The following is a 17,794-nucleotide window of genomic DNA, read 5'->3' on the forward strand; positions in this document are numbered from 1 at the left end:
ACAGAGTGGGCTCTTGGCGGGTTTGGCAGGTAGAACTGGTGGCAGAACTATCATTTTGCTTAGTTCTCTCCTCTCCTTGCACTGCACAAACGCACACAATTAGGGGCTTTCATCAACTTACAATTGTATGGACAGAAATCAAACTCACTTCTTTTTACAAAATATTTTAAATTGGCTTATTGATTTTAGAGAGGAAGGAAAAGTGGGGGCCTGGAGACACAGAGAGAGAGAGAGAGAGAAAGCTGTGCTGTTCCCACTTATTGATGCGTTCATTGGTTGATTCTTGCATGTGCCCTGCCCAGGGATTGAACCCTCAACCTTGGTGTATTGGGATGACGCTCTCACCCACTAAGCTACCGAGCCATTTCAACATCAGAGGGCTCATCTAGATATTTTTTCATAATTAACAAGCATGATCACTAGGGATTTCCTCCAGTTGGGTCTCACCTGGAATAACTTCTACTATTACAAATGTCTACATGTTCTTCAAACTGGAGCATGGGATCGAGCGCATTTTAGATGATTTCTGCGGAATCAAGTCAGGGCACACATTGAATGAGCAGAGGAAACAAAATATCCCATCACAAACAAACCACAACCTGATTTCCAGGCCACACATTCCCTGCAGATCAAACCATTTCTTTTCTTTTGATGTGCTTCAATTATAGTGTTTGAATTAAATTACTCTCTGAACCATGCATAGATTTGCATATCCCCTTTGAACTATAATATGAAGTGACCCACATATATTGAGTAAAGAACTTGACTTGTAAAAAAAATAACACAGCCCCCAATGATAGACCCTTGTGTTTGTATCCAGAGTCCACTCACCTGACACAGCACAACAAAGGCACTGGGGCCAGGGTGCTTGGGTACAGTCACCTGTTTGGATAGAACCTGTGGCGACATGGCCGATGCAGGTTTTGAGCAACCCCATTGCCTTGCTCACATTATCTCTGTGGTCAAAGATGACAAGACTCATTTTAGACCTGTGAGTTTTTGTTGGGAAAACCAGAAAGCAGCTGGGAAAGAAAAAGACCAACTATAAGACGGATTGACCTCAAAAAGGAAGCCACAGGGCGAGTCTGAGCGGGGAGGAGGACAGGACATTGTGGACACTGCTTGTTCACGGGGACACCAGGAATCACAGCTCACTCGACATCAATTTCATTCTCTGCATGAAAGACGTGATAGTAACCCACAGACATTTGGAAAAGACTGGAGGACGCCCTTTAGAAAGGATAATATAGCTGACTGGCCCCATTTTAGAGACAGAAATTCAAGACCCAGAGAGGCTGAACATTGTATTTCAGCCACTATCAGATACACACGGCTTTCTCACTTGCGAATGTCCCTAAAACCTGTATATTTTGCTCAGTTCATGGCATCTTATAGTGGTTCTGGCCAGGTGGCTGTCATGATGCAGTTGCCTGGGATCGTGAACTTGGCCGCTGTTGGGTGATCTTATGAACTCGGCGGCTTTACTGCTCAAACCGTGATTTCATGTTCCAGTCAGCAAACCACTTAAAGATCTTCTGAGTCACACGTCAAGTCCTGGCTGTGGTCTAAAGACGTGCATTGGCACCTTTGAGGGAGCTGCATGAAGCATCGGCATCAGCCCTCACACGACAGGGGTCCCTGTGTTGGGAAGTGGCCCTGGGGTTGACTGTGGCGCGTTCTTTTGAGGAAAGCCCAGCACAGAGGGTGACAATGTTTGGGAAGATTCAAACATCAACTACTCTTAGTAAAATATTGACTCAGGAAAATGAACCACGATGCACCCATATTTTCATTTCTTATACTCTACAGTGTTGCTATGTCAATAATTTATGTCTGAATAAACCTAAAAGAACTTTAATCTGCATGTAATAAAAATTCTGAATAATGAAATATTACATCCTGGTGTGACAAACTTTTTTTCCGAGCACAAAAATCTTTCTTCTAAACTATTGGTTTCTTCTATAATTGGTTCTGGTTCATTCTTATTTCTTCACCTGTTTTCCTCTAAGCCAAATTATTATCCACTCATACATACTATGAAGTTTAAAAAAAAAACCCAAAATGTTCCAACTTTGGTGAAGAAATCTAATCTTTATTTCTATGATGTTAGCACAATATGCTCACACAAGATTGTGATCTGTACTTAACAAAATACATTATAGCACTGTACAAACTTTATCAGTTTGGAAAACATTGCGTAACATTTTATTAAACATGATACTTTATATATATTATATATACTTTCATCATTTTATGTACTTTAAAAAGATAATTAACTCTCTCTATTCAATACTTGGTTTTCTCAGTAAAGCACAGCCTAACACAGGGAAAAGTGCCCTCGTCAGCAAATAAGGTCAATAGAACCCTAAGAAGAGATACCACCCATTAGTCTCACTGAAGTTTAAATTAAGGTACCAGTGGAATGTAAACAAATTTTTCATCATTACTTTTTTTTTTACAAAAGATGTGTTATCAAATACACATGCAGAGGTCTGAGTTCTAGCCACTATCGTTTTTTATTTCCTTAACAATGTGGTACAATTGAAGTCTTTAAAAACCATAACCTTTGGCACTTTTGAGTAGAAAAAGAATATATCAATATTTATGTAAAGAAAAAGAAAGTCAATGATAGAGAAGTACTTTAAAATCTCTTGTTAAGAAATAGGAAAGACTAGGAAATATCACACTGCACCTGTAATGTTGCAGCTGTATTGTTTTTCTTCGGAGAACTAAAACCAGCCCACCTTTCTCTGGGGGCGGCCAGCGCCTCGGTGGCGTGGCAGAATGGTGGCGGCGTGGGAGCTGGTGAAGGCGGCATTTCGGTCCCACCCCCTCTCTGAGAAGGAAACTGCCACAAGGAATGTGGGTGAATCTGTGTTTTATTGCCAGTTTTCAATTCTGCTGGTTTCAGCTGAAACCCGAATCCCTCATGAGGAGGTGGGTTGCTCTAGAAAGCCCCTTCACCTGCGGGAGTGATAATGATGGGGTGCCCTCATCTCTAAATGGCGCTTTCTGTTCCCTCTGAAAAGCACACCGAGACCCGGGTCAACCAGCTGCATCGTGACCTTGGGTCCTTTGGCCACCCTCAAGTACAGATAAGAAGTCTTAAGAAATGGTGTAGGAGAGGTCTCGTGTTAAATTCCAAGAACCAAATACTTCTTTATACTTAAACTAAATTTTTACATTGGAAACACCTCAAAATGTTTCGTTTTCATCTTCTTTTTGAAAATATTGTTTCCTTTGATCTAGGCTCAAAGCTTCACTCGGGACAGACAGCAAAAAACTGTCATTTGCACACGAAGCACTAAAACGGTGCCTAGTTAGATATTTTGAAGAAATACATTCTTTGTTTATTCTGTGAGATACTTTTATAATTAATTTGCATACTTTTCAGATTCTACCTGTTGGTGTCCAATGAACAAAAATAGGGAGGAAGGTGAAACCCACTTGCAGTGGCTCTAATTTACCAGTTATTGGCATGTCAAAAAAAAGTTAATGATGTGGAACTAAATGAACCTTTTGGATCACTTGTGAAGAGAGCAACTAAGCAAGCTGGTGATGTAACCCACGATGGTCAAGTTTTGGTTCACATTTCTTGTTTATAGATTCACAGCAATATATTTTGCTCGAGGAATATTGACTACTATTTTCACTTAAAAAATAGAAGAACATATCTGTAACATCAAACAAATTTAAAATTCCATAAATAAAGTAGAAGCCATAAAATACAAAAGGTAATCGCAACCGTTTCAAAAGATTCTCTTAAAACAACCTAGTTTTTAAGTTACGCAGACCCACTAAAAACCAGATTCTTGATGAGCAGTGCTTATGCGTAAATAAAAAGTAAGCAGAAAACAAGAACTGCAGAAAAGCACCAGCTTGTTCCCTTGGACTGAAAAGATTCCTACGCAATTTTTGTTGTGGAAGAAAGAATTGTTTTTGAAAAAAAAATATCCCAAACCCCCACACAAAACCTTTTCAAGTTTGGGCCACAACAGAGCCACTATGAAGAAGCCGCAGGGGGCCCTATTCTGCCAAAAAGCAGCCAGAGTCGTCTGAACACGGTAGCATTTCTCTGACAAGGGATTGCACACACCACTAGTTCACAGCGAGATAGAACCGGAGAGTTTACATGGGGGATGAACTGTGCTGACCAGCACCACCCACATGGAGTGCCAGGCACACACGATTCTGCAGAATGGAGATATAAAACCGCATGGCCTCTGCCGGGGGGGCCCCTGTTCTGGATCCCCGCGGCTAATTAGAAAGAAACATCCCTCACATTGGCACATTCAGGAAGCAAAGGAGTATACATGGAAGGAAACCACTGTCTTTCGAGACCGCCCTCGGCCAACCTTTTGAGTTTGAGGACAGGTCTTAAGAGGAGACTTCCCGGGTGTCATATTAGTTGGGTTCTTGCATTGTGCTTTTCCCTCCCCTTGGTGTGAAATGTACAAGCTTGATGGTCACAATTCGCAGGAGTCATTGAGTCCTGGGCTAATGGGTGGGTGATCTGGTTGGATAAGAGGTTCCCCCCCAGTTTGTTGGAAAAAGACACAGGGAGAATCAACCCCTGGTCTTTTGGGGGAGGGCGCGCACCCAAATGGTTGAACAGACACCGTTCAATCCTTATAAGCCCGAGTCGGGGAGGTCCCCTTATAGAAGATATTCCTAGTGTTTTCGGGGCTGCTGCTTCGCTCGGGAATCAGGATGATGTTGCCTTTCCTGCGAAGCGTGGAGTCGCGCGAGGAAGACACGGACAGCGTCTCGGAGCCCATCTCGCTGCCCTCCACCGGGGTGACGCGGATGGTGGCGATGCCGTGGTGGTGGTGGTGCTCGCTGCCGTCGATGTTGCTTCTCTTGCGGTCTCCAGAGCCAAAGCCGTCTTTCAGGGGCTCGCAGCTCTCCGAGTCCCGGTTGAGGTCGTTGAGCTCGTAGGTCTGGCGGAGGCTGCCCTTCTCGGGCGCCTTCCACTTCCAGGAGCCGCTGCCCTCGCCCTCGGTGGACGGGATCTGGATGACGGGCCGGCTGTTCTCCGGATGAGCCTCCACGCGGACGATGCCGCCGGGCTCGTGGTCGCTCAGGGTCTTGTAGCGGATGGAGCCGGTGCAGGAGACGGTGCTGCCCTCCGTGTTCTTGGGGCTGCTCTGAAGCACGCCCTGCTGCTTGGACATGGCGATGACTTGCATGATGCGCGGCTGGCTGTTGCTCCGGTTGCAGGCCACCGTCTTCTCCGCCGCTTTCAGCCACTTGGCGCGGGCGGAGCTGCTTTTGGGCGAGGCGCCCACGGTCTCCTGGGTCTCCTCGGGGATGTGCACTAGCTGCGAGGACCCAGGCCGGGGCTGGATGGACACCCTGGGCCCCCCCGGCATGCTGTTGTTGCAGCTGGGAACAGTGCCAGGCTGCAGCTTGAGGTACTGACCACCGGGGCCATGGGGCTCTCCGTTGACCCCCACCCTGGAGGGCTCGGAGCTGGACCTCATTTCTATGGATCTGGGCGGCGACTGCCCAGGCTCCGTCTCTATGACTTGCAGGGACAGCTTGCGGCTTTCGTTCTTGCTCTTCCACTGGGTGAGCAGCTGCTTGGAGCGGGCGGAGTCCATGGAGGCGTGGATGCTGGCGTTTCTGCGGACGGGGTCCTCCACCGAGGGCGTGCTGGCTCGGGGCAGCGTGTTGCTGAAAGTGACCATGTTCTCCTTGCCCATGGGGCTGCGCGGGGTGATGATCTCCACGTCGGCGTTCGCCCTCTTGAGGTTGGTCAGCGAGCTGGCGTCCCGGGGGTTTCGGGCGAGGATGCCTTCGGTGTGAGCGATGCCGTCGCTGCTGCTGCTGTTTTTGGCAGCCAGCACCCGGCTGGGGTCCTGGTTGAGGTCGGACAGGGACCGGAGGGCCTCTCTGTGCTGGAACAGGCTCTCCTCGCTGGGCAGGAAATTCCCCACTGCGTACAGGCCCTGGTGCGGAAGACAGACCATGAGTACCGCGCTCGCCCTGGCCTCACCCCCAGGACCCTGCACCGCGCCCCCCATTAATAAGGTGAGAGCTCACTAAACCACATAACAAAACCCGGAGAACCTCCAGGACTGGGGAGATAGTTTGTAAGTTACATCACAAGTCACCGTCCTGACCGTTGGGGAATTCGGAGCCCGCGATTTTTTATTATTAGCTGGATTTTTTTCTCCTTTCTCCATCCCACGGGATGCTTTTTGTACATTTAATCCCCTGAACGTTTTCAAAGAAAAGTTGGACAATGAGAGATATGGAAACATCCTTCTGCTTTTCAGAGCAGGTCCGCTTTCTGGGTTTGGGGCTCTCTTCTTGAGCGACACCTCAAATTTTCAATCGTCCCTCAGGGTGGATGGCGGAAGACCTGTGGGCAATACAGAACAACACGCCATGCACGAAACACGATGCCAGGTTTTGCAACAGGTCAGAAACGTGTTGTTGCACCTCCCACCAAGCACAGCTCCACGCGTTCAGCTTCGGACAGAGCGTCCTCGGAAGCCAGGGCGGAGGCTATGCTAGAAGGGGGGGGGGCACGTTCTTCCCCGATTTACACTGGCTCTGAGGTGGGGAAAGAACATCTGATCAATTTAGTGCTATCACGTGACCTCGGAGCCACATTTTATTTAATCTCGTCTTCACATTCAGGTTTCTTGTTTTTGATCTGGGGGCTCAAAGTCTGGGAAAGGCTGAAATTCAGATTCGGAATCTCCACCCTTTCCACGTGGAGGATCCGACCCCTGCTGGGCCGTCAGTGTTCCAGGTGCCACGCTGAGAGAGGAGAACAAGCGTGGCGTCCCATCTGCGTGCCAGTTCAGTAGGTGGCAGCCCCTGTGTCCTTTCCCAGTCACACCAGAAGAGTCCCCTGGGTTTAACGCGTTTAGAGCCCAACAATTCCCAACGGCATCAGCTCAGGACAGACACATTTCCAATTTCAGGGCACAGGGTGCAGATGGGAATGGGGCGGAGTCAAGCCTCTGCCTCTCCAGCTACTTTGCTGTCTGGTTCAAATCTTCTAAATAATGTCCATCTACACTCTTAGTTCCCAGGATAAGCAGTTCCCCCTCGACGTCCCCTTCACAACCGTATTTACATTTGTCAGTTTAGGAAACTCCTCCACCAGACTGCAAGCAAATGCAGAGGGTGGGGCAAAAGTAATTTCCAGTTGTTTGCATGGGAAATAATATAATAATGAATACCTAATAATACAAGAATAAATAAACTCTGTCTCACAGACTCACAACTGTAAACCTACTTTTGCCCGCCCCGGTAGTTTTATTGGTCTTTGCGCCGTAAACGCCTTGAGGATCTGTCTTATTTCTCACCTTTCTGATTTTCAGTGTCGTACCTGGTACAGACAGGATAGTGTGCAAATGTAAAAGGAACGAATGGAATGGACAGCAGAGACCAGGCCTGAGAACCCACATTGGCTGGGTCTGCTGTATTCAGGTGCCTATTCGTGTTGCTGGGCAGGTTATACGCTCTTCCACGAAAGCTTCGCTTTCCCTACCTTTACTTCCACTGACATCCACTTTCCTCATCTGTAAAATTGCACTCGTCCCTGGCTCTTTTGGGCCGTGTGTGGTTGAGGATAAAATGCAATAATCCTTCTAAAATCACAGTTTCTAGCTTATGGTAAGAGTTTACTAAGTTATTTTTACCGAAAGTGGGATATGTGCTTTGGCTTAGGACGAAGAGGCAGCCAGAGATTTTCTCGCAAATACAGATTACATTTTAAGTGAATGGTTACGGTGCAGAATATCCTGTGTGTGTTTTCCACTTTACACTGTGGTCCATCGACTAGTGACAGTAACTCAGTTACCAAGTACAGAGCGATCCCGCCTCCGATCAGAAAGCCGCAGTAGACGTCCACAGGGTGGTTCTTGTACTGCGTGATCCGGGTCAGCCCGCAGATAATGCCGCAGATGATGAACGTGAAGACCAGGAGGGGTTTCAGGAGCTTGGAGGAGTCCGTTAGCGTGGAGTTGAAGTACATCTTACAGACGGAAAGAGACAGGTGGAGTCCGTTAGAAAGCTCACCTTACTATTAAGTCATCATCAAATAAAAAGTTGAACTCAGCTGTCTCACTGACCCAACTCTATGACAAGTTTACTGTTCCATTCCCCTGGCTAGTTCTACATTCTCTGCTCAAGAAAAAGGAAATGCAAGACAGAGCTCATCAAATAAATAACCTCATTTAATTCCATGAAAGTTTGAAAAAACGGACGCAGAACGATTAGGCAGACAACTGCTCAGTCCCTGTGCTCTTTGTCATAATTTCAGCTCATTTCTCTCACCTGAGACCTCATGAATGGTTGCATTGATCGGGCATGATGACAGTTCATTGTACGGAATTTATCAAATCGACGCTGACTTAGGACTCACAGTTACTGAGTCACTGAAAGTAAAGCTTGTGCGTTTACGAATGTGTGTACCTAACACAATTCTGCTGGTTTCAGAATTTATACCATTTGCGTGGTTCACAATACCCTCTCGTGAAGTATACTATTACATGAAGGGGTTACCAGACTAAATGAGTGCATGACTGTGTAGAAAAATTATTTTACTGTTACAGTGTGTATGGTAGCATCTGCTCCCTTCTTCTGATGCCTGGTATTGAAGGGCCACTGTGCTCAAGTTCACTGCTCTGTCATTACCCGGTTATATGATGGAATTGGTCGGAGACAAGACTCATCCCCGACTTCCTCTAGAACACAGACTGATGAGAAAGACCCAGCTACTCACCGAGACGTACACAGCAGCAAAGGCAGCGAGGGTGGCGTGCTGAGAAGGGAATGATTTTCTGCCAAAGGAAGACAGTCACATTAGGACTCTGTTTCAGACACATTGCTGACAATCAGGGGCAACGGCGTGCCCAAAGTCTTCCGCAGAAATGCCACAAGGCAATGGGCAGTAACTAGCTTCTGGTTTCTTTTCTGGAGAATTCGCTGAGGGGTAAAATAAGCAAGCTAACCACCATTCGTGTTAGAGCCTAGCAGCGATGGGCTTTGCAATAGCAAATGCCAACCTTGTAAGGCACCCCTTCGAGACAGCCATGGAGTGATGGCTGAAGGACGGACAGGCCGGAAGACACTCGGATTGTTCTTTGGTGCAGGAATTACGCCAGTTTAAAGTAAAATTTCACAAAACCCAGGATTTTAGAGCTTTCCATTTTTTTCTATGCTCCTAAATAGATGGCTTCATCTACATAAAATTTTAAGGCAAAATCATTTTCTCACAGCAATAGGTCTGAATGTGTCTTTCGCACTCTATCGAGCATAAGAAAAATCTAATTTTAACAAAGTGTTTCTCTGCGTATGCCCCTGTAAAATGTGATCTCGAAGATCTCAGAGCTTCTCGTTCAGTTAAATAATTTAAGAAGCAGGGAGAGAGAGGAACTCAGGATAGGGAGACACTGGAAAAGGCAGACCAAAGGAGAATGGAGATTTTTTTAATGGATAAAAAAATGGAAAAATAAAATTCAGTTATAATGATGTCCTCCTGACTATTTGGTATCCAATAAAAAGCGTTACTATTTAATAAAGACAAGATAACGTAAAAGGATTGAGAAAGAATAGAGGACAGAGGTCATAACTGTAGGTTAAAGGTTATTGAATGGACCACGAGAGCTTGAATGTGTATAGTTACATAGTATCAGGCTCTGATTTTCTTTAAGTGTACTTACTAACTTATTTTTGACTCTCAAATTGATCTCTGGAAAGTCATTGAATGACAAGTAAACTCTTAGAACAACCACGTACTGCCCTTCACCTTCCTATAATCTATCTTGAACTTTTAAGATACCTCTTGCCATACAAATTTATCGTTTATTGATCAAAAGTAATTTCATGCGTTGGCAGTTTCTTGAGTTTTTTGGTCTCCTATTCTTTGAACTGCAAGGGTAGAAGCTCTACAGATCTTAGGGCTTATTCACACACAGGATTTAAAAAACTGAAACGTATAATGGAGAGGTGAATATCACAGATAGTAAGTCTTCCACTTCAGTCAGTAGAGGGGTACCCACTGACTGGAAGCCATGGCTGACTATGAATATCCTAAAACAAACCAACGGTGGTAACCTAAAACCATAAGGAGTATGGGGTGGATTGCAAAATACGAGTCAGGTTTGGTGGTAGGAAGATTAGAGGCAGAATGTGAGGCTGAAATTTGGAGACGGAGAGGAAGATTTGGAATGAGCCACCAGTGGTGTAATTCCTAGAGAGATCACGGCATTGAGAAGAAACAAAAAACCAAAATCATTATGACCAAAAGACATCTCTGCCTAAGGGGACACCTCCGCCATCCATGAACAATGCAAACACGGACATCGAGCGTTCTGAAACCTCGGTGTCCAACCTGCTGCTGTTGATCACTGTGAGGTCGGATCCTGAGCAGATGTCTTCCACGATGTAGGAGTTTTCTTTGCAGGACACGTTCAGGGAGGTGTAGTTGGGCTTGCACACCGTCAGGAAGTACGGCGCCTGGTACCCAGTGCACAGCTGGATGATGTCCGTGATGAGGGCGGTGGAGCAGAGTCCAAACACGTGCACACCTGCAAGCAAGGTGGGGGGGGAGCTGTTACCACACCAGGGCCCACGGCGGACACTGGGCCACCACCCACCCTGCTCACCACATGGTGGCAGGACGGCCCCCCCAGCCTGCTGCGATCCTCTTCTCTGAGTTTACCTCCAGAAGACGACAGAGAAAATCCCCAAACTTCTAAACAGATACCTAGGGTCAATATCATGGCCACAAGTGTCTTCAAAGTGGTAGTTTCAGGTATTTCGGTCAGTTTGGTTAAATGAGGCCAGTTTGCAAAATTAGTAACCACAAGGCACTTGTCAAACACCTGGGACCTGTTAAGGTGACCAGTTGGATTAAACGTGGTAGCAAAGTTAGCGACAATTTTATAATGCTCAGCCTGTTGGAGCGGCCAGGGCTCTGTCTCCCCAGCAGCTCCAAATTCTAATCACAGTCGCCAGACCCCACAGAATCGGTTCTAACTCCCTGCAAGCTGTGGTCACACCAGGAATGCTGATTGAAGCAGAGAAGAAGGCAGGAGGTGCCTGTCGTGGACACAGTGATGACATCCTGGGCGTGGGGCCGGGGGAGTCTTCCCGCACGTTTGGAATTCAGAGATAATGTTCTTGTATCTTCCCGTCTGGATTCTACCTTTCTTTCGTCTCCTAGGGCCAGACTCAAAGCACATCTCACAAACCCCGATGCACACTCACATTCTCGACACCACGCCCGCTTCTAGTCCCTTCCCTGGTTTCACCGTGGGAGTCTGGCTCTGTGCACACAGGTACGATCTGAACCCCCCTGCTTCCTCTGCACGTCTCATTGGGTCTCAGCATCCTGGGTTTGCACTGACTCACCAGCCCGGGCTCTCAGGATCGGAGAGGGACCACGGTGGTTCACTGGGGGACTCGCCCGGCCCCATGTTGCCCACCTGCACGTGGCCACGCTTTGAATTTTCCTTCTCTGCTTTCTGTCGCCTAGCAACCACTCTGCCCAGTCCTTTTCCACACACTCACCTGGTGTTCTGGACACAGGACTTTTGTTTCTACATCCCAGTCCCTGTCTGCATGCGAGGTCTTAGAGAGGAGTGTGGAAAAGTGGGAGATGCACCATTTTTACCTTTGGAGGGTGACACCCTCCAGACCCATGGAGGCTGGGCTCACTGGCTCTGGGACCTGCTCCCAGGGGGAGGTGGACCGTCCTTCCGGTCAGAGGCTGTTCAGGGAGCGTGCATGCCCCTTCCCATGGCATTTGGTTCCATTGGGGGCAACTGTCTCTGAGGTCAGCTCTATGTCCTGAAGATTTATTTCCTTGCCTCCGTTCATGACCCTGCCAAGGGGCCAATTCTCATCTTACCATCCCGCTGTGCCGTGCTGAGAGAGCAGAGTCTAGGCCGTGATTTAGACCAGACTTTTCCTCTGGCGGGAGAGATGGTTATGTTTAACTACCCACTGGGTACTGGGTGAAACTACCCATTTCTTGGAGATGACAGCTGGGGTTCCTTTTTACTGACTTGTTGGGAGTGAACGGAAAACACTCAGGTTGGTGGGATGCCCTGGCCTTCTGAACTCACTGAACAAAACAGGCCTGTGGCTCCAAGAACATTAAGACGTCTCCATGCCGACCAGAAGAGGTGAAGGTTCAGATACTGGTTGATTCAGATGCTGGTTAGCAGGCCTATGATTTCCTGCAGCTCCATAAAGTGTGGGAGGTAAACTGAGAGGAGAGAGCCCAGGAGAAATGACCAGAATGTAGTGCTATCTAGTGACATTTTATGGGCCGTAATTTCCGGACGGGAACATTCCGGGACAATTGAAATGGAACCACGGATGTGACTAAATCATTTCTGAAGAGTTATCCATTCCTACTGGCCTGCTGACATTTATTCTCCACTTTAAAAAGTGAACATCGATCCAATGAAACCATTTTAAAGTGGATTTATGCTTCCAACTAGAGCTACTGAAATGCATGGTGTGTTAGCTCTCAAAACAAGGACTATTACCGCAAATAACAGTGCAGATACAGTGCCCCAATCTGGGTGTAGAAACACCCAGATTTCTCTTCTTCTTCCTCTTCTTCTTCTCTCTTTTATTTTTAGTATAATGTAAAACTCATCATGTACCTGAAACCACACATCTAAATTATAGCTTTGAAGACTTAATCTCTGTAATTAAACAGAACATTTCTGTTTGAAAAACACAGCCCCTTTCTTTGCGGTTCCCAGACCCACCCACGAATCTGACGGCTCTTCGAAGGAAGGAGTTGAAGTTGCAGCCTCCGGCGTTAATGTGGGGCTCCAGTCCCACCCCGTTTCTTCGTTTGGAGAGGCAACAGTAGAGGATGCCTTCCCCTACCATGATCTGCAAAGACAAGAGGGGTCACAATGGGCTCAGTGGGTTCAAATGAGTTATAGGTTATTTCTTAACACACCGCCAAGTCGACAAGTGAAGATGTATTTCCTTCACAGCGTTAGAGAGGCAATCCATTTTTCCTAAGCAGACAGGACACCAGAAAGGGGATGGGTTGGGCTCTTGGGAGGGTCTACCCCTTGGTCAAGGGCATGATGGCATCGGGGGTTTTCACAGGGTGGCAGCTGCCAGCGTCTGGCCCTCTGCCTCTCTGCCCCCATCTGCCTCCTGTGTGGGAGCCACAACCCACGGGTGCCCACTGGGTACTTGAAATTCAGCTGCTTCGGTTAAGAAGCTAAATGTCTATCTCCTTTCATGGTGCTCAATTTTAAAATGGATATCAATCTAGATTTAAAGTGAAGTAGCCCTACATGTGGCTAGTAACCATCTTACTGAGAGAGTCTTATGAGAGAGTCAGGGTGCGCAGGAACTAGGGGGGTGAGACAGTTCCGGGCGATCAAAACGGAATCACCGACATGGCTGAGGTCATTTCTGAGGAGTTACCTGTTCGTACCGGCTAGTGTTTTCCTGGCATCAGCTACGGAGAAAATGTGTTTGCAGTGGACGGAGATCCAGACTGCGGTGTTGGAGAGACTCTCCTAAGATGAGGGACCGTGCACTTGCTGGAGGATTCTATGGCACAGGGCACCAGGGAGGGAACTCAGTGCAGTTAGGCCGAAATTAAATTATGTCCCCTTGTTCGAGGCTCCCTGGGCACTGGTCCTTCCCTCTAGCATGGCTGATCAGAATGCAGGCCACTTCTCTACCTCATTTTCTCTCACTCACCATGACCCTCTGAGGCCACGGTTATCCTCACTGTGAGGTACAGCACCTGGCACTGCAGGACTTGCAGCTGCTGCCATCGCTGCGGGGCTGTCATTGGCCGATCGCCCTGGGTGTCCGGGCTGTGAGTCACTCTGGGTAAAAGAAGCAAGATCTGAAAGCATGGGTTTTATTTATGCAAAAAAATCTAAAATATTTGGGGTTACCATGCCTGCGAGGTCGTTGTGAAATTAGAATTGATTGGTACGGACATGTGGAAAGGAGGGAGGGAGGGTGACAGAGATGCTGGCAGTCCCTTCGACAGACGCGGCCACGTCACTTTTCAAGATGATAGCCATGCTCAGGGCCAAAACAGATTTTCCAGGGAAAACCTCCCAGTTCTCAGTACTGGTTTAACATTTATCTTACGAAGCATTTAAAATGATAGACTTTTAGAAACTTATGGCAGGATCCTATGACCTTCTATTTCACATGTTCCATCTGCTGTATGTAGTCTGTAGGTAGTAGGGTACATGCACAATTATAAAGAATCCTAATTTGTATAAAGAATGACTTCCTTAATGAAACTCTACCAATGATCGTACATGTTGAAAATCATGTGGCGCACACGATGAACTTTTAAGATCAATTGTAGAGTAATCAAAAAGATTTTTCCCCCAAATTATGGAACATCGAGTTAATTATGTACCTTGAAAAATATTCTACACTATCACTCTCAGTTGGGTGTGGAAACACAGTAGGTTCTTTATTCGGCCCGACACACCACACGCACAGAATAGTGTAATGCTCTCCCGAGTTGCTAGTTCTAAGAAACTTGGCTCCTCCTTTCTGAAATGCAGTTCTGTGTGGCTGAAAGGGACTGAGTTCCTCTTTACATCCTCAGTAACAGTTCTGTGAATGACTTTGTTTCCTCCTTCTTAATTAATTAATTGGCTAATTAATTTCCTCCTCATCAGTGAATGCTGTGTTATATAGAAATTTATTTGCACAGCGTCATTGGGAAAATGTGTTATCACCCAGCACAGCAGTGGTTACCTCAGATGACCTTGGGATGTCAGGAATTTTCTCTTAGTCACTCAACACGCTGCAGATGGTTATGTTGACAAGAGTGTTCTCTCACTGTCTGGCTTCACTCTAGGCTGAGGGTTTTACGGGTCAGTATTTTGACTGCCCCTGAGTATCCACCTCTAGGGGGCACATCACTTTTCTCACCCACACTTCTTACTCTTTCAACCCTGATCGCCAGGTCGCTGCATGAATTTTCAAAAGGCTGCAATTTGGTTTGAGGACAGCATCTCCTCGGGGGGAGGGGAGGTGCTCCTGGGGTATTTAAAGATGTGCCCATGGTCTCCTCGCTTGGAATGGCATGTGGCTCATCTGTGGGAGGGGCTCAGGGAGTGCGCTTGATGAGCCAACAATCTGTTGCCGTCATCAGGGGTAAGGAGAAACCGTTTATGATAAGGACCTTTCTACCATATTCTATCTATGCTGTCCACAGCAGCAAAGAAACAATACGATCCTTTTTGCTTGTCCAGTGTCATGGACAGGTTTCTTGGAGAGAGTCCAAAGTGACTCTGTCTTGGGGCAGGTGAAGCCGGGACTAGTCAGCTCATCTTATACAGGTCCCGCCCCGGGAGCGGCCACCAGTGGGAGGTCTCACAACACACAAAGTCTTTCTTCTGAATACACCAGAAGAAGGCAACAAAAAGTGTTGTATTTATCAGAGTACCTTTAGTGTGAAAGTTGCAACGAATGCCTTTGGACAATCTAACACATGTAAGTATTCTACATTTCGATTGTATAAACTCCGAATGCTAAGGTTACCAGCTAGGAACTGTAATCAAATTCTGACCGAGTTCTCCTCTAAAATTAGATATACTTGTCCTTTAATAACATACAATAAAATTTTACTTCCGGGGCAAAAAAATGCACATTTTCTTTTCTGTTCACATAGATTTCATAAAGTCTTGCTCGACCCAGAGAGGCTGCCTTATTATTCCTGTGAATAATCCCCAGAGGACTGAACCAAATGCTCGTTTCGTTACTGTTCTGAAGTAAATGGAAAATGGAACATTCAGCATGAAATTTTAAGGGTGATTTTAGAGAGATAGGAACCTGCACTTTACAGACATGGAAAGAATTTGTACAGTTTTTCCTGCAATATCACAGAGACGAGCTATTTTTAAAACATCTCCCAAAGCACAGAAACCAATCTGGGAAGCAAACGCTAAATGATGGATGTGTAAATACCTGCACAAAACAACCAGCTGGTCTTCCTTTTGCCCCTGTACAGGTCCTCTTAAAGGACATCGCTGCAGAGAGGTCTCCATGTGGCCAGGCCAATGCAGGGAGGGCCTCTCTTCCCCCACCTGAGCCCTGAGCGCTATTTCCAAATGAAGGGCTCACCTGGCCTCTTTCCACCTCCCTCCCTCTCCATTTGGGAACAGGGCAGTAGTGCTCCCAAGAGGATCAGTCTATTATCTCCTCCTTCCGGAAGTGTGTGTGTTGGGGGGGGGAGGGGCTGGAGCAGTAACCTGGAGCAGTAACCTGTGCAGTAACATCAGACACAGAATGTGAATCTGGAACAGGAGGACCGCAGACCGCAGGGCCCGTGCTGAGGAAATGCACGTGTCGGGAGAAGGCCTTCACATAGGGAAAGGTGAGATCGGAGAGAAATCTAGAAGATGTGTGATATACGGTTGGAGTGAAAGCAGGATTTAACATCAGCACAAGTCAGAATTTGTTTTGCTTTCAAGTTATTTACCCCAAACCTGTGAAGCCAGTGTGGGTCGCAGTGGCGCTTCCGCTGACACGGGGGAAATTAGAGACCCTGAGGGCAAATATTTCCTGAGGGTCCCTCTTGTTCCAGGAAGGGGCCCTGCAGGGACCCAGGCATGCATTCAAGGGGGTCTCCGCACCAGGAGCTGACCGGGGCAGCCCCCCAGGTCCGGTTGGTGTAAGGGGGCCATGGCAGACTCCTTCTTTTGTTTCTTAGGGCTCCAGGAAAAAAAAAACAACCTCGGGCCCAAAACTTCCCAGGAAATATCACTGAGCTGCGTGTTTAGACTTTGTTACCGGGAATGAGGGGGTCAGTGAGGCAGGAACACAGTGATGAGGCCAACCAAGGTCATTGTCCCAGGACATGGAGGAGTCAGCGAAGGGATCGACGTGAAATGAATAGCGAGGCAGTCAGCCCTGCTTTCCTAGCCACTTAATACAATACCCCGGGGAGGAAGGGGTTATGGACACATAACAACCAGCTGCTTAAATGGTTACTATCAACCGGTCTGTTCAGCAGCTTTGTGGACACGTGCTGTATCTTATTTTGTTTCAAACAAACCAATAATTCTGCCCACTGCACGCCAACTAGGAGAAAGGCTTTCTAGTGCAACAGATTGCAAGCATACATTCATTTGACTCTTGCACAAGGGCTGGATGGTATGGATTTTTCATAAGTCTTCAAAGAAATGGCAGGAAAGGACTGTTACTCCCAGCGAGATGGCCCTTCGAGTGTGCTGTGTTGCTCTGAGCCTCGGCTGCTTCTGAGGACACAGCAGGAATGGTTTCCCCCGCCCTGGAGTAGCTGCAGCGCACATCACTCATGAATTCTCAAAGTATTTTGAGATCTTGTGAGCGTGATAAAGTTCATTGGAAAATTAAGCTCAAATTTAATCTTCTGAGAGCACGTGGTGTGATGTATTTGTAGCACAAATAGCATGTTGTGATTATTTAACAGAGGGGAGAATTTAAAAAAGAAATCCCCAGCTCCTACAAGTATGGACTTTAGAAGGTTTCCACGCAGACTTTTCTGTAGCCGCTGATGTCGACCCCAAACAGGCAGGTTCATCAGGGAGTCTTGTAAACACACCGTTCAGATACAGCTTTTTGATGAATAACCACTTCTGACATTCAGGGGCTTGAGAAAAGCAGAATAGAGTTCCTCCCATTAGAAATAAATAGCACTGACCTTGAACAGGTATATTGTCCTTGAGGATTCACGGGGCACGAGAGATGGTGGAAAGGGTGGGCCAGTCTAATTTATTAATGAATTTATCCCCAAGTGTGTTCTTTAGGCCATTTC

At 47.0% G+C, this 17,794-nt stretch overlaps 1 protein-coding gene across 1 annotated transcript in view; it reads right to left on the reverse strand.

Moving 5' to 3' along the window:
- Window positions 1–2,175: 2,175 nt before the first annotated feature.
- PLPPR4 (phospholipid phosphatase related 4) overlaps window positions 2,176–17,794 on the reverse strand; it is a 34,072-nt gene continuing 18,453 nt past the window's right edge. The window contains exons 3-7 of the mRNA XM_037153073.2: window positions 12,753–12,882; window positions 10,358–10,553; window positions 8,747–8,804; window positions 7,823–7,996; window positions 2,176–5,951 (exon numbers count right to left, since the gene is read on the reverse strand). Of these exons, the coding sequence (XP_037008968.2) occupies window positions 4,623–5,951; window positions 7,823–7,996; window positions 8,747–8,804; window positions 10,358–10,553; window positions 12,753–12,882 (1,887 nt within the window). The 3' untranslated portion in view covers window positions 2,176–4,622. The remainder of the gene's footprint in view (window positions 5,952–7,822; window positions 7,997–8,746; window positions 8,805–10,357; window positions 10,554–12,752; window positions 12,883–17,794) is intronic.

The sequence above is a fragment of the Artibeus jamaicensis genome, unplaced genomic scaffold (assembly GCF_021234435.1).
Source record: "Artibeus jamaicensis isolate MK-2021 breed Jamaican fruit bat unplaced genomic scaffold, CSHL_Jam_final scaffold_1689, whole genome shotgun sequence".
Classification (NCBI taxonomy): Eukaryota; Metazoa; Chordata; class Mammalia; order Chiroptera; family Phyllostomidae; genus Artibeus; species Artibeus jamaicensis.